The sequence below is a fragment of the Ixodes scapularis genome, unplaced genomic scaffold (assembly GCF_016920785.2).
Source record: "Ixodes scapularis isolate PalLabHiFi unplaced genomic scaffold, ASM1692078v2 PGA_scaffold0__279_contigs__length_252992795, whole genome shotgun sequence".
NCBI classification, from domain to species: Eukaryota; Metazoa; Arthropoda; class Arachnida; order Ixodida; family Ixodidae; genus Ixodes; species Ixodes scapularis.
Window position 1 is genome coordinate 117,165,216 of NW_024609835.1, and position 25,080 is coordinate 117,190,295.

The 25,080-nt window shown below is 42.8% G+C and overlaps 1 protein-coding gene across 1 annotated transcript; it reads right to left on the bottom strand.

Annotated features, from left to right (window-relative positions):
- Nucleotides 1–518: 518 nt before the first annotated feature.
- Nucleotides 519–24,335, bottom strand: LOC120845947. Its single transcript, XM_040217510.3, has 10 exons — nucleotides 24,288–24,335; nucleotides 23,862–23,990; nucleotides 22,520–22,619; nucleotides 19,781–19,953; nucleotides 16,947–17,054; nucleotides 16,497–16,565; nucleotides 15,595–15,760; nucleotides 7,738–7,874; nucleotides 4,380–4,541; nucleotides 519–881 (listed from the first exon to the last, which is right to left on the bottom strand). Exons 1-10 carry the CDS (start codon nucleotides 24,333–24,335, stop codon nucleotides 519–521), a joined length of 1,455 nt encoding a protein of 484 aa, XP_040073444.1.
- Nucleotides 24,336–25,080: the final 745 nt, after the last annotated feature.

A 25,080-nucleotide genomic window follows, 5' to 3' on the forward strand; every position in this document is an offset into this window, starting at 1 on the left:
ACCCATGAGCTACATCACAAAACAAAGCACAGTACGCTCAAGTTTCTGGCGTAAAGGTGTCCAAACTAAAATATAGGTTGACTAAAAGTGTTCTGTGGTTTATTGCCGTGTACCAGCTCTGTCAGCTTTCGCCTATGTCAAGAACTCAACCGCGTAATGCAAGCCTATGATTTTAGATTGATTCTGCATGCACAGGTTTGACCACGGATACAGTGTTCTATATTTTTACGATTTCCAAGTCTTTTTGGTTATGAGTGCCGTTAGACATGCTGCGCACATCATAGCACTTATATAATGTGATGATAGAAATAATAAATATCAACAGAAAAGAGACGATATTCAGATAAATACTTTAATTACACTAAAGAAATTGGATGCACCATCTTAAATAAGCCTGTTGGTCATAGCAAAGTGTTAGACGATTGCGAGTACCTGCAACCTTCGGAGATTTTCGAAAAATCTTCACGCTGTTTAAAGGGAATGCAATGCTCTCTTCTGCTCCAAATATTCCATGTATCCTATGCCCAGAACCTATATCTCACCGGTTCACCCGAGATTATTACTTTGGATTTTACATAAGTGCCGGATGCTCCCAACAAGGCTCCAAGGACGAACATGGCAGTCGTGGTTCCAGCAATCGTAGCGGCGGAGTACCTGCCACTTGCGAACTCATTCAGTGGGGCGTCTGTTGAGACAACGACGACTGTCGTCGTCTCGTCGTCAGGGTCCGTGATGACTTCCCATTCGTCAGTGAACGATTTGGAGGTGGTGGACAGTTCGGTGCCTGGAACTATGGTGCCCGGAACAGCGGTGCCTGGAACAGGGGTGTCTGGAACAGCAGTGACTGGTAACAGGCTCTCTGACGACGCCACAAGGTTCATCTGCAATGGAATGCATTCCAAATTGTTTATATTCAACCAGGATCTCTTTTTTAAATATTGAAACCTGACATAGATTCCGTTTGAATCTTCACACAAATTGTCCCGTTCCTTGCATTCGTATTTTGTGAAGTATGTTTCAAGAGATATTTTGAATTTTAAAACTTTTTGTAATGTTAAAGTACTATCTCAAAAGCATTGAAACGACGCCTCACGTCAAGTTTGAAAGAACCACGTGATTAAAGGCCCTAAAGAGGTGTTCTTTCTAATTTAACATAAATCGTTGCTCCTTACTTTTATTTTATTGAAGGCAGACCCGAATGAAAAATTCATCAATGTAACCCTGTTTGGCAGTCAATGTTTTCTAGTGGACCGCTGACTGTACCTGACTGTACGTCAAGCATGTCTGATTGGCCAACAAGTTACTCTGACCGACAGTCAAACTCCAGTCAGACTCTGCTTGTCGGCTTTCTGATGGTTTCCTGGTGGCAGTCGGCCGCCGCGAAATGCCGTCAAGATGTCTTGGTGGCGATTCTGATTGTACATCGATTGTCTCTGACTGTGCGTCAAAAAGTTTTGACGTGCAGACAGACGTTATTAGTCTTTCGTCATTCGTCAGACAGACGTACGGTCAAAGGACGTAAAGTTCGTTCGGATGCCACTATTTCGTCAAATCTATGAATACGAAAAATAATCTATGCTTGAGAAAAAGATTTCGGGACGTGAGCCCATAGAACCGCTGATGTTAGAGATATGACGCGCAACCGACCGACAACCTTGATCAGAAGCCCGCCGAAACGCCGAACACGCTACTTTCGCTTCGCCCATAGAGGCTTCGCCGAGCTTCCATGAACGATCGCTCTCGACTCGTTTTGTTTGCCCGCTTGCTACAACCTGTCGATCCTGCCCGGGCTCTACAATGTCTTATATTTTAGTAGAATTTCTAATCGACAGGACCCAGCCTGTTGTGAGTTCCGACAATGTAAGGGACTTTAGTGGTGCAGTTGAAGACGACAAGGTGTACCAGGTTTACTGGGCCGGAGACGCGCGAACAAAAGGATCGTTCTACGACGCGAAAGTACTCTACATGGCGAGTGAGTAGAACTGAAGTACGGCGAGTGATGTACGAGTGCTTTGCATAACATGCTGAAGGTTTAGCTGCATTTGCAGCCGAAGCATTCTTTAGAGCGATGCGTTCATTGTCAGAATCTCGCGCTGCAATACTAGAATGCGCCTGACCCAGTCGGAAAGGTTTGGGCTAGAAAGTTTATACCTTTCTATCTGACATGGGCTATTGGCCTTACCGCTGTGTCGCACCTCATTATTATTGTTTCATGAAGAGTGCAGACAAAAAGCATCCGCAAGCGTAGTTCAGATATGTCTGCTGCTCGCGTTCGTCCGTGGAAGCCAGGGCTGTCTTGTAGCATGCATGCTTGCTCTCTACCTTCAACGGAGTCGCATAGGTTTTGTGAATTAAAGTGTATACGGTCGTCCCGAAAGGTTCAGACATCGACGGCGTTTCTTTGAAACATGCTTACGGTGCATGTGGTCCCGTTTGTAAACGAATGTCCCTTTTTGCCCGAAAAACGCAAATTTCAAAAGGGGGAAAAAAAAAAGAAACCAACAGACGGGTACACACTTCTTCTGATTTTTGATGTCATGAATTACATTCATTTTAAGGATTTGTGAACCGTTTCACAGCCATGCAAGATGGCCACCTCGGCTTGTGAACCGTTTCATAGCCATCCAAGATTGCCACCTCGGAATTCGAGCTTTGTATAAAGAGTAAAACTATACGCACTCCGGAGTGCACTTCGGACAAAAATGGCTATACGCACTCCACTAAACTCGTATAAAACGAATGGTCAAATCGAGTTTCCTAAGCGATGGCATAGCATAGGGGTTAAGGTGTCCGTTTTGTACGTAAGTGGACGCGAGTTCGATCCACGGTGGGCCTGCTTTTTTTTTCTTCTTTTTTCTTTTCTCGAACATTTTGTTTTGTCGAGGCATTTGGCGATATTTATGAATGCGTATAGCTTTACTCTTATATAAATGCTGCCCCTGTTGATGAAATTCCCTTGGCAGTGGCAGTCAGATGTGATCTGATGGACCATCAGGGCACGTTCCATCAAGGCTGCTGACTGGCAGTCAATGTCCCAAATTACGTATCTTGATGGAATTTTCAATAGGGGATTCTTATTCATTTTAAACATGCCGTACATCTTCGTATTCGCAGAACGTGTTGACACCTGCACGCCGTATTTAAAGGCTCGTATTGGACAAACGATTTTCAAATTGGGCTTTATTTAGTTATGAATACAATGAACTTATTCAATGAGTGTTCATCGGGGGTAAATTTGGGTATTTTTTAGCTGAGTGAACTCCAAATACTTTGGGAGTAAATTTCATTCTCTCCGTCAGAATGGCGCAGATTGTGAACTTTGTGTTAAGCCCAAAAAATGTTTTCAAACTTTAAAGTAGAAATTGCTGCTGACTAAAAGCAGAATGATTTGAAAGGAAAATGTTTGACATGACAGCTGGCACAAACTACATGTGTACGCTGTGTTACAAAATTATAAAGAGAACAATCGTCCGCTAAAAACAAGTGTTCGATAGTATATGGTCAGGTTCACGGCTTTTTCTGCAGCGATAATGTTAAGTGAATAGTTGGGGTATTCTGGTCCAGGATTTATTGTTACGTTTGGCAGTCACCTGAGTTAACCCATGCGGCTGTTTAAAAATGTTATCGAACATGTGAAACACAAACGGTTCAGGACTTGTTTTGTTTCCATAAAAATATAATTTCTCGGTGTATTTCAATACTTATTTACAAAACATCAGCTGAGAATATATTCAAATGATCAGCAAAACAAAAGTGCAAATAATTCATTATTTGTTACGTGGCCGGGCCACGAAGTGAAGTCAAATGTTAAAAAGACTGCGGTGAGTATGAAATTCAACCGTTTACCGATAATAGTGGCTATGTGGGCTAGGTCGTTCATGACTGAAGAAAACAAAATTTAAAGCGCGAAACTTAAAAGCCAAAGTGCAAATCGTATACAGGACAAGCGCTAAGTGACAACTGATGATTTTTAATCTGAGAATAATGCAACGCAGCTACCACAAAAAAACTCGAACCCAAACGCTAAAGAACCTCATAATCATGACTACTTATCATATTGCATAAGAAATTATTTTATTGACAGTGGTTAGAATATGTGAGATTCTTAAGTAGTGTCCTTTTGTGAGTTCGTCGTTTTCCGCTGAGGCTGCAGTGCCGTTTCTTCTTCAATTAAATATTGTTATTTGTCAGTTAGCACTTGTGTCTACTACTTCAACTTTGGTCTTGGTGTTCGGTGTGCTATATGTTGTGTTTTCTTTTAACGATAAAACCTAACATGGTATTCCATGGTAAAGCATTCATTTAAAGTTGCTTTTGATCCTACGTATTTGTTTTCAACTATACTAAAATAACAAATATAAAAGCCGACTAGGACTTACCCCTTTGTATTGAATACCCAGTTGCCCGGCATCAATCGCCGCCTGAAGGTTGGACTTCATTTCTTTTAGGGTCACTTGATCATCAATGATACCGGTATGAGCACGAGCGGGAAACCGGTCTAACATGGTAAACTGGACAACCAACGCATTGTTGTCTAATGCCTGCAAATGACAAAAACAAAATGCCTAAAAAAGCACCGGTAATTCTCTGAAAAAAAAAAAAAAAAACTACCAAGGGACAAGGCAATTTTAATTTTCGAGTACCATTCCGCGATGAAATTAGCAATGATAATGAAAAAGGTAAAAATAGGACACAATCGCGAAGTTTGGGCTAGAGAGAATTTTCATGTCGCTATGCCATTGTGTGTCACTGGCTGCTTAAGGAATGTATGGCGTGGCCAATTATGTTAAGAATTCTTATTTCATGACTGGTTCTTCGGCGTTAAGGTGGCGACTGATAACCAGACCCACGAAAGTCGCCAAGTCCCGAGTTTCTTAAGCCGCCAGTGACTTTAGAGTTTATAACCTCGGCTGAAATTTTTGTTACTTTGAAAAGAAAGTTGTATATAGAGTAATATTTGTTTCAAAACAATTTAAGCGTGCGCCTCTTTTGTGTTATTATGACTAGAAAAAGTCAGTTGATTCGAGCAACTTGCTAACAATGTTATAGAAATGACTGGACGGAAGCAGCAGGAGCCTAATTGGTAAAGCACAATTTTGATATGAAGGTGGAGAAGTGGATCGCTCATAAGGGGACTGGGTAATATGCCTATGGAGATTTAGGAGTTTCTAAAGTTTCAACGGGCGTATTGTCATCATAAAATAATAAAACAGACCAATTAACCAGTGTGGCGAACATTACACGTAAGGTACGTTTTATATTGCACGATGAGAACCAAAGGTGTGCCTTCGCTTAGTGTGCATATGCTTCAAGCCTTTCATATAGAATGTTCCCCCAAGGCAAATGTAAGGTATAGTGTTAGTTTGCTGAGCTGGTATTTCTGGTCTCAAGATTTCAGTTGTCCCATTAACTTGGTTTCTTCAAGCAGTCAACATGTCAGTAATATAGGCCAGCAATGACAAATCAAGCAATACCTAAATGGTGACGAGCATGTGCACAGAAATTCAGAATTCGAGGATGTGGAGACCTGATTGACATCTTTTGGCAGAATCCAATTTCAACTAGGTAATACAGGTGGCTGTATTTGCTTTAAATCCCTATTCTGATTAAATATTTATCAGCCACTGGCCAGCTGAAAACTTATAAAAAAACTTGCGATTGGTCGTAAATATTGTGTGTTGTTTTAAGAAGGATATGACAAGATTATAAAGTAGAACAAAATATATAAGAGGCAAAATATAAAATGTTAAATACTTTTGCATAAAAGTGCTTAATCTGTTTCTAAATTTTTGAATTTCATTTTGCCCATTTATGATTAACTTTAAACCATTAAATCCTTCTCGCTACTTCAAAGGTAATAAATATATCGGTTCTTAAAAAAGAAAAAAAACTCGACTATAACTTTAAAATTAAGCTTTGCTTCAAACATATCAAACGAACGACAAGTTTGATATGCGAGCATCGTCGGTAAAGTCAAGTGTTGACTTATTTAAACGACCCATTTAAATAATATGGGACTTCCCGCACCTTACATACATTTTACTGAAACAATTTATATTACCAAAAACATTTGGTCCTTGCATTTATAAAATATATGCGAACCGTTTTTTCCCCGGCCCCTCCTTCGAAAAACCTCTTTGGCGCAGCAGCGAGGCAAATTCAAGATTGCGCTGACTAAGGCGCCTCATGATTCGAGCAAGAGCAATGCGCTAGAACTTGGCCTCAGCTCGAGTACAAGCAACGACCACACTCTAAAAAAAAGAAAAAAAGACATGTCATTTATTTTTTTACTCAGCATGGAGATAACCAAATATGGTGAACAAAAAAATGTGTCCCAGCGAGTGATAAGGCTCAATATGAATCTGAAAGATGCGATGTCCCCATAGACAATTGAGCTAGTGAAGTTTCATGCTCATTGTCCCTGCGTACATGAGACTTTTAGGTGCAATCACATTGCGAGCTTCGACATTCGTTGGGGTTCCTCTAGTGTTCACCGTAATTAGCCGCCTAAGTGTTCAGCGAGAAAGTAAGCCCACACACTTTGTTTAGAGTGCAGGTGGACATCCGTATTGGGGTTCGTATTCAATCTCTCGGGTAACAAAAAAAAAATAAAAGTTGGGTCTGTGAGAGGGAACGCATGCTGGGTTCTGCGTTGCCAGTTCTAGCTAGTTGGCGGCGACGACCTTCAGCTAACGGATTACGACAGGCGGTGGATAATGTGGCCGCTTCTTCTCAATTTCTGTTTCAGCGGCTATAGTTCCAAAACAGAAAAATTGAATAACTCGTTTTGTTTATTATAGACGTCAACGAGTCAATCTGAACGTCACTTAGCAATTGTCAGAGTATTGTTGCAGGGCCACGTAAACCTGTAATTTTAACTTACGTACAGGTGCGGAACGTCGAAGTACAGACGTAGGTTTCTGGCTCCCGAAATAAACAGATATGACGGCGACGTAGTCTGCTTCCCACTTCTTTTTGCGTACTGCACATTTTTTTTTCTTATTTTACCCTCTTCTAAAACCGGCCTTTCACAATGAGTTTAAAAATTTCTCTTCCCCTCTTTCCCCAGATTTTCTTTTTGCAACCCGCTTTTACCTGTGCATTTATTTTGTTTTATAAAATATTTAGTATTACGAAACACAGTTCAGTTTATACAAATGCATCATGCGCAAATCAGTTTAGCTATACTTATTACAAAGCTGACGGCAATCACGTAATTGAAGTCTTTATAGCACGAATGCTAGTCGTGTCCTTAAAATGAATGATTGATTCCGAACTACTCCATGCAAGGTTAGTTTTCAACAGCTACAGACGCAATATAAAACTCGTAAGCTCATGAAACCTTAGTACAAATACATAAAAGTCTCGGACAATACAATTATTTGCGTTCATTGCTAAGATAATTACCATCCAATTTCAGTATTTCAGCTATGATCAGGTAGTTATTGGCCGAGGCTGGCGGCATCACCAAAATTGTGAACGTTTTGAAGCACTACATATTTTTCATAAACTGACGCTGGCCGGAATGCAATCATATGAAGGTCACATCATTGGCTGGATGGGGATGGAAATCAAGGGCTGTGGGAGCATTTTGAAAATGAAATGTTTTACACGCCTTTGATAGGAGCCTCGGGAAGTTGCCCTTGGCAAAGTTTTATAAATTAACTGGCATTTTTGTCCTTAAAAGACTTGAATGAATCATTATTAGCATAACTAGTTTTTTACCCCGCTTCTTACCGCTTTAATCTTGGTTACTCGGAGAGAAGAATCTGGAAGACCCGAAGATTTTTCAAGAGCCCGACGCCATGCCGACAAAAACCTGGGATTGTAGAGTGTGAAGGCTGCCGACAAAGTCTTGTAATCTTCCGATGACACTGTAAGTAAAGAGACCCGCTTTAAAAAAATAACATTTAGGTCAGTCGCTGGGAAGGTACCTCTAATTTCTGCTGGTATAAAATGTAAACTTTAATATTTTGGAGTTTATTTAGCCCTTCCTTTCAAACTTTCACGAAGGCAAGCTCTGCGTTAAGGCGAAACGTAATCTTAGCCATTCATTTGAAAAAACAAAGCTACCCGCACCTACACCGCTCTCTGGTGTTTCTAGATATCAACCACGGTAATTGATATGACACGTGCTGGATGCACAGGTAAAGGAAGGCTTTATTCCTAAACAATGCCTTTGGGCTTGAATTCAAAGGTTACGAGGGTGACACGTAGGGATGAAAAACGCTTATTAATAGAGTAAATGTGTTTCCAGACCGTCTTAAATAGAAAGCATATAGTTTCAAGCTCACGCATTTTCAAGTACTGCGAGAATCGTCTTTAGGCTTAATTGTTTTCTTTAGGCGTGAAACAATTTTACTACAATAACTGGAAGCTTAAGAAATGCAGGGCGTGGTGAGTCGTGGACAAACATTTTTGCTCCTTGAGTCAATCAGATTTCGACTTTAGTCGTTAAAGACCGACCAACGAAACCATTTTCCGCAAGGTAGGAAAATGGCCCTCGCGCCCTCCTCTTTTCACTCTCTCCCAAAAATCACGTGACGGCAGGGGCTCGTTTTGTGTCGGCTTTTTCTGTAGGGATAATCCTCAAAAACCGCGAAATGAGCGGCTAGCTGCGAGCGCAACAACGACCTTGAGACGTCCAGGTGTCTTCCCTCGTTGACGCGGGCACGCTCCATCCGCGAGATTGAGGAAGCTAGCGCGACCGAACAGTTTTTCCCATGAGCTGCAGGTCCGAGACCGCACGGTCGGTGGAGATCGAGGGGTCTTGGTATGCTGGGTTCGTTGCAGCAGCCGCTTTCTGGCATCGCGTGGCTGCTGGAACCATTCCCCTGTCTGCACAAGGATTGGGTTGCGCAATAAAGGGTTCAGGTCGTTGAAAATACATTTATTTTTGAAACTTATAAATCAAGTGCCTTTCCCTAATCTCTTCATTACTGTTTGAAACACATCTCCTCTCATAGGCTGTTCATCCCATTTGGGACTGTTTTGCGTATTTATTCGTCCTTACCTCTGCTTGATATCTGTTTTCTCACTTGATAAAGGCCTTTAAATATTGGCGCGGGCTTGTGCGATCAACGCTCTCCCGGATTTACCCGAAATTGGAAATATTGGCGTCAGGAGGAGTTGAAGAAGCAATCCGAAAATCTTGCTTCTAATGAAGACGGCACAATCGTAAGATAGGTCTTTGCTTCACTTGCCTCCACAACGCCCCATCATTTGCACTATCGCAACTTCTCAGTAACATAGCTGTATACCACATTTTACTCATGGTTACTATAGATGTGGCCCCATAGGCTTTCCCGTTATGAGCGAGTCGGCTTTTTAACGACCGGCAACTCTCCTCAGTGAGAATAGATATTATCACCTTCCCACAACATCCACCCTTTTCTCCCCCCTCCCTTTCCCGAGGTGGAGGGATATCAGGCCACTCCAGGAAGCAGCCTGCAGACTGCGCTTTTCGGCTACTCATTCTCAACACATTCGAACGAGGAAGTAAACACATCGCATGAACGACGCCCAGTTAATTTTGCAACCGAAATAATGTGGCTCTATACTGTTGGGACCCAAGCAATTTTATCATCAATCATTATTTTTTACGATTTCATGGTGAAAGTGTGTTCGTCGTGATGCCACAAAAGTGATCGATTCAAAGGGAGAAATAGATGATTTGCAATTTTCCCAAGCGCCCCGGCCCGCGCGCGAGGAATTGTGGGAGAGACTGTCCCCCGCCTGGCCGCTCTACCTTGAGATCGCATTGCCTTTTCGCTTGCCTCCTCTTAATCCTCTGTTTCTCGATTCCATTACTTATTTTTATCTATTCCAGTGTATTTTTATTGCTTCTAAGTTTCTCTATTCTATTCTGCGCGCGATATTTTTTCTATATATAGTATTTGTGTCTTTATTTTGCCTTTTTCGACGGGAGTTCCAACAGACAACACGCCGCTTCGCGCGTCGTTTTCGGGGTGAGTACTACCATTGCTACGGATTCCTATCGTGCTTTTAGGTGTTCATTTTGGTTTATTTGACCCGCATGCAGTCGATAGGAGCCGTTTATGAACACCCGCGCAGGTGTCATAGGGGTAGGCAGAGCTCTGAATCAACAATCGCGAGGCAAGAGCCGAGTGCGCTGTGATTTGGCCGCCCACGCTCACTCCGTCGCCTTCGAGTGCCGCTTACTTGACCAAGATACAGCACGCCACTTTGTCGTCGTCGCGAATCATTTGTGCGAATGCCTGCGAAACCGTAACACCATTCGGCATATCCAACGCTGCGGCGCCTGACAACTGCACGCAGCGGCTCGAGCCCTTAGCAAGCGCCGGCAATTCAACGTCGCGGCTTGTATGCGCCTTTGGCATGCATTCATGATCAGTCTGCTCGGTGGTTGTCAGTTCCCGACATCTTGACTCGATCATAAGTTGACATCTTGACTCGAGTAATATAATTATCGAAGGAACTACAAGTTTCAAGATAACTGCCTGGGCGACAGCACATCTCTGCACTTGAAAACGGGTGTTTGCAACTGACAACCGCTTAGCAGATAGATTAAGAAAGCATACCATAAGCGCATACAAGCCGCGGCATTGGGCCACCGGCGCTTGCGAAGGGCTCGCGCCGCTGCGCGCAGTTTGTCACGCACACCGCACGTTGGATATGACAAACGGTGTTACTAGTGCCACTAAATAAGCTACGCTTCAGAGTAACGTCACTTGGCCATATTGTGTCTTAAAATCATGGTTGCCAGTTATCTGAAGCTTTATCTGAAATCACAGGAAGCGCTTTTCCGCCATCCACAAATGTTCAAACAGTTCGCGGCAGAGCAAAGCAGTGTTACATAACCTTTCTAACACCGAACCGAATGCCGAGGAAGTCGCACTTTTGAATCATGACGATCGGCAGTTGCGTCTGCTCTGCATACGAGCCAACATGGCGGCGCCCACAACAATGTCGGGGAACGGAGTGCCGATACTCTAAGCGTAGCTCATTTAGTGACTCTGGGTGTTACGGCTTCGCAGGCATTCGGATTAATGATTTGCGGCAATACATCTCTGCACTTGAAAAAGGGCGTTGGCAACTGACAACCGCTTAGCAGATAGATTACGAAGGCATGCCATGGGCGCATTCAAGCTGCGACATTGAGCCGCCGGCGTTTGCGAAGGGATCGCGCCGCAGCGCGCAGTTGTCAGGCGCCGCAGCGTTGCATATGCCTCAGCCTCGCAAACATTCGGACAAATGGTTCGCGGCGACAAAGCGGCGTGCTGTATCTTGGTCAAGTCAGCGGCACTCGAAGGCACACGCTACAGTGTGAGTCAACGGAGCGAGCGCGGGCGGCCAAATCACAGCGCACTCGCGGCTCTCGCGTCGCGATTGTTGATTCAGAGCTCTGCCTACCCCTATGAGACGTGCGCGGGTGTTCATAAACGGCTCCACTCGACTGCACGCGGGTCAAATGAACCAAAATGAACAGCTAACAGCGCGATATGAATCGGTAGCAACGGTACTCACCCGGGGAACGACGCGCGAAGCGGAGTGTTGTCCGTCGGCACTCCCGTCGAAAAAGGCAAAATAAGGACACAAACACTATATATATAAAAGAAATATCGCGCGCAGAAGAGAATGGCAACACCTAGAAGCTACACTGGAATAGATAAAAATAAGTAATGAAATCGAAAAACACAGGACTAAGAGGAGGCAAGCGACAAGGCAATGCGAACTCAAGGCAGACTGGCCAGGCGAGGGACAGTCTCTCCCACAATTCCTTGCGCGCAGGCCGGGGCGCTTGGGGGATTTTGCAAAAGGTCTATAGGTCCTCGTATTTATATTGCTGAAATACTCGCTCCTGTGACGCTCTAGTGCGTAAGGTAAAAGCACCCGAGGCAGCGCGTAATACTTTTCAACTGTCGTTGACGACAACATTTGTGGGAAGTGCGTAAAATTGTTTACGCACTTCCCACAAAATTGTTAAAAATCAGCTTGCGAAAACCGTTGCTTCCCCCCCCCCCCTCTCTCTCTCTCTTTTTTTTTTTCTTTTTTCGCGCCACTACAAAAAATAGCGGCCGAGCGACGAAATTCTATCAAAGCCTCGCTTCCCGGGATATTTCCATTTTCCTTCCACGCGATTAGAAGGCAAGACGCTGGGGAAATTTATGTGCACTAACATGCTGCTTCTAAATGAAAGTACCAGATTTCTAGTGCATGTATGTCAATCTACATGTAAATAGTTTAATCAGTGTGCACAAACATTCGCGGCCTGGAGGATGACATGGAAGCATGGCGGAAAGCAGCTTGCTGGATATATAAGTCTCTACTGCATTGCACTGGTGTGAAAAATTATTACGTATTTTTGTTTTATTTCTGTGCGAAAATAAAAACAGCGTTTACAAACCGAACACTGTGCGTTTCGAGGTGCGCCGAAAGGATATAAAAAACCGGAACAACCTGAACAATACGAGGCGCCTTGCGTCACTCAGCTTTTCCTGGTTTCTTGTTTTTCCGGAACCCTTCAAAAGGGGATGAAAAATTATGAACCGATTGACCCGACTTGCCACATTAGAGCGGTTCATTTTCATTACGACAGGCTCTCTTAGAGCGTCCTGCGTAGTTCAGATTGTACTGTTCCGTTTTTATTTTCAGTTCTTTTCAAAAAGTGAGCTCTAAGCTACTGGACCAACCTACACCATTCAAAATTTATGGAAGCGGAGAAGTAGTTGGGAGGGCCAAGCGGGCAAGGGTTGCACGCCTCTCGAACCACCGTCCGTTACCTTTGCTTAGCGGCTGGGCTTTGCAAGCAGAATGTGAGCTTGCTCGAGTAACTTGGATCCGTTCAGAAGATAATCCCCTCTAAACGACCATCTCCGCCGCATGGGAAGAATGTAAGTGGGCGAACGAGACGCCTCTGGGTTTTGCGTCACGCCTGCATTTCAAGGGTCAGACTTACTGGTTCCCGACACCAGCACGATTGACGGCACCGCCCGCGTCTTTGATTGTATATTGATAGGGAGAAGAAGGAGAATAGTGCGACGGCCCGCGGCCGTAGGGCGTTAATTCTGGCTCGCACTCTCGCGGGCAATCAGATTAAAAAACTACCGCTGAAAACCAAACCGTGTACATACTCGAAAACATGATAAGCATCGAATGGGAGTGAACGTAGACGTATAATGATCCGATACAGAGTTTCGCTTGATTCCTAAACGAATAATGCCATAGCCGAGTACACATTCACATCAAATTGTTAGACAGAATTGAAGAGAAGATTGTGTGTTTCTTGAAAGAGATTTCGGCCTTCTTCTATCCGGTCCGCTTTTCTACAGGTCCCAAATAACGTGGGCGAATCTTTCCATTTGTTGCATTTCCACTTCTCCGCTTCCGCAGATTATGAATGTGGTAGTTTAGTCCAGTGGCTTAGAGCCCACGCTTTGAAAGGAACCGAAAATAAAAGCGGACCAGTACAAGCTGGACTATGCAAGGCACTTGAAGACAGCCTGTCGCAATGGAAATGAACTGCTCTAATGTGGTAAGTCGGGTCAGTCCATAATTTTTTATCCCCTTTTGAAAGGCTCCGAACAAGCAAGGAACCAGAACAAGCTCTGGTTGTCCCTGTTTTTTATGTCCTTTCGGCGCTCCTCAAATCGCACAGGGTTCGGTTTCTAAACGCTGTTTTTATTTTCCCACGGAAATAAGACAAAAATACGTAATAATTCTTCACAACAGTGCAATGCAACAGAGACTTCTATTTTCAGCAAGTTGTTTCCGCCATGCTTCCATGTCATCCTCCAGGCAGCGAATGTTTGTGCACAGTGATTAAACTATTTACATCTAAATTGACATGCTCTATAAATCTGGTAATTTCTTTTAGAAGCAGCATGTTAGTGCACATGAATTCTCCCAGCGTCTTGCCTTCAAATCGCGTAGAAGGAAAATGGAAATATCCCGGGCATGATTTGTGCAGAAGGCTAGGTTCAATGGTCGCCTATTGTTTCTACAAACTCCCTGGCAGATTCACTACCATATAGCCTACTGTCCTTTCTCCAAAAAGCGAGGTTTTGATAGAATTTCGTCGCTCGGCCGCTATCTTTCGTAGTGGCGCGAAAGAGATAGAGAGAGAGAGAGAAAAGCAACGGTTTTCGCAAGGTGATTTTTTTTTTTTTTAGGCATTGCGATATTTTGTTGTCTTTCGGTATGCTTTTGTGGTGTAAACAATTTTATGCACTTCCCACATATATTTCATCGTCAACGACAGTTTTAAATTATTACGCACTGCCTCGGAAGCGTTGACCTTGCGCACAAGAGCGTCACAGGAGCGCGTGTTTCCGCAAAATAAATACGAGTACCTATATCTCCCTTTGAATCGACCACTTTTGTGGCATCACGACGAACACACTTTCACCATGAAGTCATAACAAAAAATGGTTGATGATGAAATTGATTGGGCCCCAACAGTAGAACCACATTATTTAGGTTGCAAATCAACTGGGCGTCGTTCATGCAATGTGTTTACTTCCACGCTCGAATATGTTGAGAATGAGTAGCCGAAAAGCGTAGTCTGCAGGCTGCTTCCTGGACTGGCCTGATATTTCCCCAACTCGGGAAAGGGAGGGGGGGGGGGGGGAGAGAAAGGTGGGGATGTTGCGGGAAGGTGATAGTGCAAACGACTGGGCGCTGTGGATGCAGGTGAAGCAAAGACCTATCTTACGATTGTGCCATCTTCATTAGAATCAAGATTTTCGGTTTGCTTCTTCAACCCCTCCTGACGCCAATATTTCCAATTTTGAATAAATCTGGGACAGCGTTGATCGCGGAAGCCCGCGCCAATACTTAAAGGTCTTTATCAAGTTATAAAACAGTCATCAAGCAGAGGTAAGGAAGAATAAATACGTAAAAGAGTCCAAAATGGGATGAACAAGCTATGAGAGATGTGTTTCAAACAGTATTGAAGAGATTAGGGAAAGCCACTTAATTTATAAGTTTCGGAAATAAATGTATTATCGACGACCTGAACTCTTTATTGCGCAAGCCAATCCTTGTGCAGAGACGGCAATGGCTCCAGCAGCAGCGGGATGCCAGAGAGCAGCTGCTGGAACGAACCCAGCATACCAAAACCCCTCGATCTTCACCGACCAAGCGGCCTCAGACCTGCAGCTCATGGGAAAAAGCGTTCGGTCGCGCTAGCTTCCTCAATCTCGCGGATGGAGCGTGCCCGCGTCAACGAGGGAAGACACCTGGACGTCTCAAGGTCGTTGTGGCGCTCGCAGCTAGCCGCTCATTTCGCGGTTTTTGAGGATTATCCCTACAGAAAAAGCCGACACAAAACGAGCCCATGCCGTCACGTGATTTTTGGGAGAGGGTGAAAAGAGGAGGGCGTGAGGGGCATTTTCCTACCTTGCGGAAAATGGTTCCGTTGGTCGGTCTTTAAGAACGACAAAGAAAAAATCACGAAGCAAGATGTTACAATATAATTAAGTTAAGCCCCGCGTTTCTCGAGTCGCAAGTGACTATAACGATTTTGTTTCCGCTTTCTTTCCTTGCTTGAGGTGCTATCGTCGCAATTTCAAGCGTTTTCAAGGTCAATCACCATGAAAAAACCATGCTTACACTTAACAATAATCTTCATGTCAGCCATTTCATCGTCTTCGTAACAGGGAGAGATGTCGAAGCCATGCAGGTCAATTAGCTCGGGCGGATTCAGCAGGGCGTCGTGGAACCGAAAACTCAGTTTGGTTCCCACAGAAAGGTTGAGAAATTTAACTTCTTTCGGCACCTGAAGCAGGAAATTTTTATTAGTACAAGCGGGTCCCGTCTACTTAATTCACACAGTGCTGAAACCCATGTCTGTTACTATCAATAGCTGTTTACTAATCACTTGTGAGAAATCAAGACGTAAATTGTCTACATTTTCATTTCTCCAGATCCCAGTGATATCGTCAAGTAACTCTATCAATAAAATCTGGGATTTCCTGTACCGAAATTCGTGGAAATATAGATTTCCTCACTATATGTCCCATATAAAACAACAATATTATTAAGAGTAATGTACAGTCTTCATAGTGTACACAAACATCTCTATAGCCTTCTGTGGGGTGTAAATAAATTTTATTTTGAGTAACAATATCAATATGTAAAGTCAGGCAGAAATGCACCAAACACAGAAATGCTGCAAAAGCTCAAATAGGCGCAGTAAATGAATTTCGAAAAATTAAAAATAATTATACGTCATCTGTGGGCCCAACAAAATCTCTTATACCAGTATTACAACATTGATATGAGGACTTGCCACTTCCAGTGACTTTTTTACGCTTCTCTAATTTACTAATGAGCAAACAAAGAAATGAAAAGTCCGTTTACTTGTATTGAACATAATGTCTTTTTTAGCACGTTTGTATTCCTCTACAAAAGCTGCTTTGTTAAAAAAAGGTAGACCGAGACTCGAGTAAATACTGTAAGCAAAAGACAGATATCAACAGGACCGAATAAAAATAAGTTTCTTTTTTTTTTACCTCCAGTATAGACAGATCAAGATTGACGAGGTAGACATCGCCTTTCGTACCTTGAATGTCTTGAGCGTCCTGTAAGCAAGAAAGGAACATAGAAAACGTAAAATTAGTTTTAATGCTTTAAAAATATGGTTCCCTCTTTAACTACTGTATTTTAGGTTTTTTAAACGTGTGAATTAACGCAGTCTGTTTTTTTTTTACGTAAAGATCTTTAATTATTTTAGCTTGTCTGCAAGGAATTGCGTAAATTAATTCAGGGGCACGCGGGATTAACTTTCAATTACCGGGTTTAATGACGGCCGACCTTTCTTTTGGGCACAAGATTAAAACACACCCCCCACACACACAGATACACACACACACACGCACAAACACACACACACACACACACCCACACACACACACACCGAATAAAATATTCAATTTCAATCAATGAGCCTCTTGAATACGTACAGGCATAGCGACGCACCATTCCCACAAAGTTTTTACACTGCTCGACTCTGGCGGCCAGTCGTCACGGAGAACTTGCCACACATGACAAGGGATGCCTCTTTTCTCTGTCTGAAAAAAAAAAAAAGACTGAGGTTGCAAACCGTACTTATAACTTGGGTGTTTCGAGCAAAATCTCTTTCGTTTGCAACAAAGAAAAGGCTGCCAGGTACGATGTGCTTAAACATAAATAAGCGTGATTGAATAACGTCAATAGACTGGAACGCTATAGTGTTTCCAAACAAAATATCTTTTTCCCAAAAATGTGCTTGGCAGACCGCAGAATAATGTACCAACACGCTCAAGGAAACAAGTTAAGCATAGCGAGGTTAGACCTCGTAATGTTTCTCTGTTTCAGTGTGACTGCTGCCCCATTATTGTTTTTTTTTTTTTTTGTAATTTGCGAGTGCATTATTCTCCTGCTGTGTGCCCTGCGCCCCTGATGATTGATTATTTTAAGAAACAATTGCTCTCATTTTTATGTTTAGCGTTATGGTGCTGCTGAGGCGCCATTCCTATAATCATCATAAAAGGAGATTTACCCGAAAGTAGAACTATGAATTACGTAGCTGGGAGAATTTATAGGGCATTTTTTTTTTTGCTTTTATATTTACGCTTTTTACAGGGTAGGACTTTTGAGGATACACCGTGTGGTATAGAATAAAAAAAAACTTATTTTATTTAATAAAACTTTGTCTATTTCTTACACACTTGTTATAAAATAATCCCAAGAGTGAACGCCGACAAATTTCGCCTGGTTTTTAGGGAACCTCTAGTACATTTTGTTTGCTCTTGACTAAGCTTGTAACACTAGAACGGCCGGAACAATCGCAAGTCGGCCACCGTGCGTGAAGCTACACACTCTTATATTAGATTGTTCTTTTGACTGATTTAGTTTTCTAAAAGTTGCGTGGAAAAAGATGTAATCTCAGTTAGAACTGTGACGAATACAAAACGAAATAGTATATTTTTGTTGTAAAAGAACAAGCCAGGTTGCAATGCTAAAAAGAAAAATGCGTTTCATTTTTTTTAACTAAATAACATATTTTGGGGAAAATATGAACAAATTGTGGCTGTTTGTAAGCGGATTTTGAGGACTCTATTATATATGTATATATATTTGTGCCTCGCAAGCAAATAGTCTGGCATTCATGCTTGAAATTATGTAAATGTTCTAGGAGACAAGAAAACATGTAAAAAAAAAATGAAACGTTAACAACTCCCTGTAATGCCGAATTAGAGCGCAGTTCTTGAGGAGGAGGAAGGGAGGGTGCGGAGGGGAGAGCATGCCCCTCCTCCTCTCCTGCTTCCCTTTCATTTAGCGGGAAATGTTTGCTACATCTTCCGCTAAATTCAATGGAAAAAATTCCCCGCTAAATGTAGCGTGAAATTTTTTTCGCTAAATTTATCAGGGAACTTTATACGCTAAATCTAGCGGGGAACCTTTTCCGCTATAATTAGCGGGGAACTTTTCCCACTAATATTAGCGAGGAAATTTTTTCGCTAAATCTTGCGGGGAATGTTTTCCGCTAAATTTAGCGGAAACATTCCCTCCTCTTTCTCCTCTCTCGTGACGTCGCTCATAAACCTCGTGACGTCACACGTGACGTCTCATGTTACGTCATTAGGGGAAACGACCGATAATGCAACGGGCGGTTACGCCGACGCCGATGGCGACGTCGCTCAAGCCGGAAACAGCCGCCTAAGAGCTGCGCTCTTAAGGTTAGGAGACAAACTTGGGCAAAAGATTATTCAGAATTCAGAAGGTTGCTTTTGTGCTTCCTTGCGACAGCAAAAATGTTGGAACAGCCGGATAAGGTTTTAGGTTTTAATAGTACTGGTGGCAGTTTGCCGCACATTCTAACCTGGTGTACATTCCCGCCGAAAAAGCGAGAAAAATATATGAGTTGATATCTGCAAATATCTCTAAGAAATGAGTTTTAGTAGGACAAACATGGTCGGGTCGAATAAATTTTGATAAAAAGTCGTCCGCGGCATTTCGGTGAAGTTTAAGTATGTTGAAATTGAACTGACATACCAGCTTTACGGTCTAATTCGATCTGTGAAGGCATTGAATGAACGCGTAATATTCATCAAGCAACGCCCGGCTTCACTCGCGCCCGGCTTTAAGGCGGCCCGATTGAACCCTTTCAATTTCTCTAGCCACACAGCCGGGGCGGCTTTCATTCAAGTGCGAGTCTGCCTTCAACACCCCGACTTGCCCGGATTCTTTGGGTGATGGGACGCGTGTGCCCCGAGTCTGAAACTGGGTTCAATGAATGGGACTGCTCCAGAGAAATCGCAGGGTCCACCCATACGCTGTTGTAAATAAGCTTAAGAGGGACACGCAAAAAACCTCTTAATCAATATTATAATGGAAAAAGTTAAAATTAGAAACATTGCGAAACGTTGAAGGCGTAGAAGCGTAGTATACGATAGTCATCGGGCCTTAGGTTGTAATGAAGAAGGAAGTATATTTTACGGGGAGTATATTTTACAACTCTATTTTATCGAACCATACTTTATCTCACAAATACTAAAAACCTTATTCTATTTAAGTATATTCTAAATACCCATGTCCTATCTAACCAGGATTTATATTAAAAAAAGGATGGACTGGACGTTAATTAAGTAAAACTCTTTCTGTCCTGTAATAATCGGAATCATACATTGACGATAAGAAAGCCAGTCATAAAATTTAAAAAAAACGCATATATTGCGGGAGGAGCATTTTGTTCCAACGTACCGTATCGCGTAAAATGCGAACATATATTATAACTTTACATTTCCAGACTGACCTGCTTCTTGTAGCTGAGAGACAGCTTCTCTTTGTTGCCGCTGAAGAAGGTGCTGGGCGTCATGTGTAGGACGTAACGTGGATCCGTGACCATCTGCGGGTCAATTTCTAGCTCGGTGATGGCGGTCATGTTGCATTGATTGGTCGGTTCTCTGGTTATTGTGTAAATCGTTTCTGTAAATAAAGATAAAAACAGTTCTTATTTTTAGTAAAGAAATCCAGCCTCCAAATGTTAACTAACCATGCAAAGGATTACATTGTCCTTAAGAATGATTACTTATTTTAAGTGTAAAACCAAGAACATAACAAAATTTCCAACAAGCTAACGTGGCATGTCCTACTTTATAAAGTACATGCTTCCGCAGCTTCATCGGTAGTCCTTCTCTACCTTATGTTGCCTTCTGTGTTAATTGAGAGCTAATCAGTTGTTTGTGGGTACCTTCTATGAGTGCGGTGTCTAGTTTGTAGGTCAGTCTGTCTGGTTGGGTTCCATTAAAACTTTGCGACGGTATGTGGTTTTTTTCCTTTTCTTTCCGACAGCTATGTATTGCTCTTCTTTCGCGAATAAACACAGCTGCGTTTGAGATTTATGTCGTCTTGGTCGAAATTTTTTTTCTCTCTGTCTCAGGGCTTAGATTATGATGTTTCCTAGCCAGCCCGCCTGCATAATTTCGCTTCTTGCGGATCACTTAAAACTTATTTTGAATTTCCCCGCCATGAAACAAGTTGAAAAACAAACGCAATGCTTTTACCCAAAGAGGTTAGTTGCCTATATTATTTTAGACATTCAAAGTCACTGTATATAATTTAATATTTTGTAACTATTTTGTATAAGAATGATAAACTCATGTTGACTAATGAGTTACTGTATTTTCATTATTTTTTCCAGAAACACGTACACCATGAAGCCTAGTGTTAAGGCTGATTGACCGCGTGATTGTTGATCCCTGTTCAGTATCCCCGAATGGATGAGTCGGTAGAGTACTGGATTAAATTTTTTTTTAAATACTCAATATGTATTTGCGTTGCTTGTCGAATGACATAGAGGCGCGCAAGTCAGTCACAAACTGCTTTTAATTGAGGAACGACCAGATAAATAATGCGTTGCCCTTTGAGATTCGTTAACAACTAAAATTATGTAATAATCATTTTAAGAAAGCATCGCGTAACTGCTAATTGTACAATTCTTTGGGTAAACATGTGTGTTTTGTTTAGAAATATGGGGCCTTGAAAAGCCAAAAGAAGCCAAGATAAAGCCGAACTTGACCTTCTTTGGCCTTAGTCTCTTGTCCCAAAATCGCCACTTACGTGTAAAAGTTAGGCTTCATAGCCTGAGAGTTTGGCTATTATCTGGCATCTTTGCCTAAATCGCCCATTAAAGGTGTATCCACACGACGGACCAAATTGCTGTTTTGGTCCGCGGGCCGCGCATCACGTGATCTTACGTCACCCTTTTTCGAGGTCCGCCGGCGGTCCGAGGCCCGCGCTGGTGTGAAATGGCAAGCGACTTTTCTCGCCCGGACCTTGGCGGCGGACCGCGGCGTTTTTAGTATAATTGAAGTGCTGAGTCTGGCAACAAGCTGACTTTTGTTATTTGAATTGGAATCCAAATCCAGAGTCGTGTTCCCTTGGCGCCAACTGTTGAAGACGAAGAAGACGAACATTTTGTTGTGCGACGATGGCGGCATGGTGCGACGATGCAACGTTTTACTTCATCGCGCTCGTGGAGCAATTCCCCGCTCTATGGGACAATTAGCCCCGTGAGCGACCGAAAGCGTCGCTGTGGTCGGCCTTCCGCGATTGGCCGAACGCTGACTATGACGTCGGAAAGGGGATTTATCATCGGCGGAAATAAGAGGAATGAAAGAACTTTAATTTTGACGGTGTTGGCAGTGTTCTTTGAGAGCGCAATGATTCCAAGCTTTCACCATGCTATTTACAAACACCATCGAACTTGTTGTTTGCAAGGTAATGACGTCACAAGGGGGAACCATAGGAGGGCGCCACCAAAACATCTCGCCGCTAATAGATACATGCCCTTTTCGGTTCACTTAAGTCCTCCTCGTCCTCAATAGTTAACGCCAGGGCCACCGCGGCCAAAAGTCTCTTTCGTTCAACCTCCATCTAGGCTCCTTACAAATAGCCTCAGAGCAGCTCGTTGCATGTGTTCGGCGGAGCTGTGAGGTCGAGGGTTAGACCGGCCCGTCCACTCTGTCGTCTGCTCTTTTGGTCCGCCGTGTGGATGCTCATTGCAGCCGGGTGGCCCGCGGGCCGCTCATCACGTGATCAATCGGTCCGCGGCCCGGTGTTTCAGTTTTCATGTGGTAACATTGGGCCAAAATTGCCAAACAAGTGCCAGATTTTACTTCCCTGCCCGGTTGTTCGGTAAATATGAGGAATATTTTGCTCAAGTCTGGCACTTTGGCAATTATGCGTCGAACCAAAGAAAGGCAATAGAAATGCCAAACAAAAGTACTTTGGCGTGAACTAACACCTTGGAGCAAAACAGTTCTATGCCAAATGTTGCCAAATGTGGGACTAGTTAGGCTCCTACGATTGCCAAAGTTGGTCCAAATTAGGCTTTGTTCTGGCGTGAGGCTTGGCAATGTTCTTTTTTAATAATTTTATTGTGCGAGTGCATATTTACTTAGAATCGAATAATCTACTCAACTAAATATTTAGGAATAACGTGGTTTCTAAAACCACCATTAGCCAAAACTTGCAATGACTGTTTACTTACTCTCATTTCCAGACACAATGATGCTTCGCTGATCGCCAATGCCGACCGTAACAGGCTCGAAATCCATTCTATAAAGAGCCCGATTCATATCGATCCATACCTGGACATGTTAAAAAGTATTAGACAATGATAGCGGGTAAGATTTTATTTAGTGCACTAAGCGTGACAGATTATGTTGAAAAAACAAGCCATACTTACTGAGAAGCATCTCGCTTCAACGATTCATATGAAGTATAATAATGCAAACCATTTTCTTTCTGATGCTGTAAAATCGCGGACGATATAGAAAAGCCCACGCGTGTGCGTAACATGCTAGAAGACCTGCAGCGCTATCTATAGGAAATCTCAATCATTATCGAGGCGTCACTCCTCGCTTGACCGGAAGTCGTTGATTTAAATGGTTATTTCAGTGGCGAATGTAGAAGCGTTCGGGGACAAAAGTCAAAATCAAGGATTGCCGAAATCACCGGGTCGTAACGTTGAGCGACCAGTTTTCGGGCGTTTGATACGTTTGAAGCCTAAAAGACGATAAGCTGTTTCTATTTTATTTCACCGAGCACTACTATTGCCGGTGTTGAATCAGCAATCGTTGACCGACCAAGTGGGGACTAACGAGAAACATTTAACAGCCACTGAAATGCCGCTTGTTCATACAATAGCCTTGATGATAACTCTGCTCTGTTCCGTTTGATACCATCGGTGGCCTTCGGTGCCACGCGTGCACCTGGGATATTCTTTTTATGAGGTCCGCGACTTTATGTGATCTTAATTATAGCGGAGTTTATAAACGCCAAGCTCACATTGCAGCCATGGTCCTTATTTCTATTGAGTAATTGTTCGGGATTGCAAATGTTTTCAAAACACACACACTGAAATGCTTGCGCAGACTTCTCGTCTTTCCGTTCTTTAACTCATCCTTGTGAATTACATGGTGCAAACATAATTTTCTGGATTAATAAGCCACTTAATTATGTTCTTTAAGGCCAGTGAGTGATATTTCCGTAACATTAAGAATAGTCCCAAAAGGCGAAACAAAAGTAAATTATTATATTAATGGGGAGGGGGGAAGGAACTGGCTCATGCTGGCTACCCCGCATCAAATCTTGATGAGATTTATTCACTAATAAACCTAACAAGCATTCAAATCAAGACAGAACACTTTTATTTCTTTACGCAGTTTAGTTGCTTATCGCTTGCCAATACTACGACAATAACGTTCGTGTATGAATGGGCACGCCTGTGTGCACACGTATATCCTTGATTTACCTCAATTAGCCTCAATGATAGATGCGATTGGAAAAGACTGACTCAATGATGGTACAATATCTGGGAGTGCACTCACGTCACTGGTGCGTACCAACTGATCCGTTGAGCTCCACATTTCTGCGCGGTAATTGAAGGTAGTTATCTGCTCAAGCTTTGGAGGAGGAACGCTCTTTTTATAGCCATCGCAATAGACGCCATCTGGAAGCTGAACAAAACAAGTAGAGTCATGCCTTGTTAATATTGACCTCGTTAAGATGAACATTCCGCTTGACAACATTTCCGGGGACGAACTAGGTACATACACACACCCATTATTGTCTTGGTGTTAGAAATGGCCCACAATATAACTTTTTTTTTTTTTTGGGGGGGGGGGGGGGGGTGGCAACGGTGGTTTTTGTATTAACAAAACTCGACTGCACCACATTCTTTGACGCGGACGCAATGTTTTTACTATAGAATTCACAGTATGTTCGAACTAAAATGGCAACTGACGAAAAACAACCATGATGAATGTTTTCAATATTTCAGCGTTACATGCGCATTCATCCATCATATATGTAATATATTTATATCGAGATGTAGCGCAAATCTACAATGAAATCAATGAAACATCTTGATACTCATCGTTATTCCGATAAAATATGCACGTGGCATTAAAACTCCCTGTCTAAAAATATAACTGCGAGGAAATCTGAAAGTTTAACATGCCTTGATTCAGCAGGAATATTAAGAAAGCAATCAATCCTCATAACAGCTATTCGTATGTGGCTCTCCCACTCATCGGCGATGTCTATAATAAACGTTATACTATTGCGAATTGCCCAAAGCTGAAGACAATGCCGATTGATGAATATCAGTTGCCTCATCTATATGTATCGCTCTCAGGCGGCAAGTTGACAATGTCATACATCAGAGTTTTATTGACAAACGTATAATTTTTGAGGGGGATTAATACACTTTTAATTTAGTTGTTTTATATAGAATGTGATTAAAGTTATGGTCACTGGCAGGGTTAGAACGGCACGGACGCCCTTCAGCTGTCCCACCTCCAGCGCGTGCTTCGTAGCTTCGATGACACTTCTGCATCTCGTGAGCTTCGAGCGTGCACGTGCCGACAAAGCGCATTGACAGGCAACGAAACCGTCTTGAAAGCTCGCAGTTCGAAAGAGATGCACTGCCGTTCTTATCCTGTCAGTGACTACAGCAGAATACACCTTCACGTGCACAGAGGAGCAACTTTGGAGCGATCAACCGGTCGCCAAGTTTTTCCGTTTTATTATTAAATGATGAGCAGC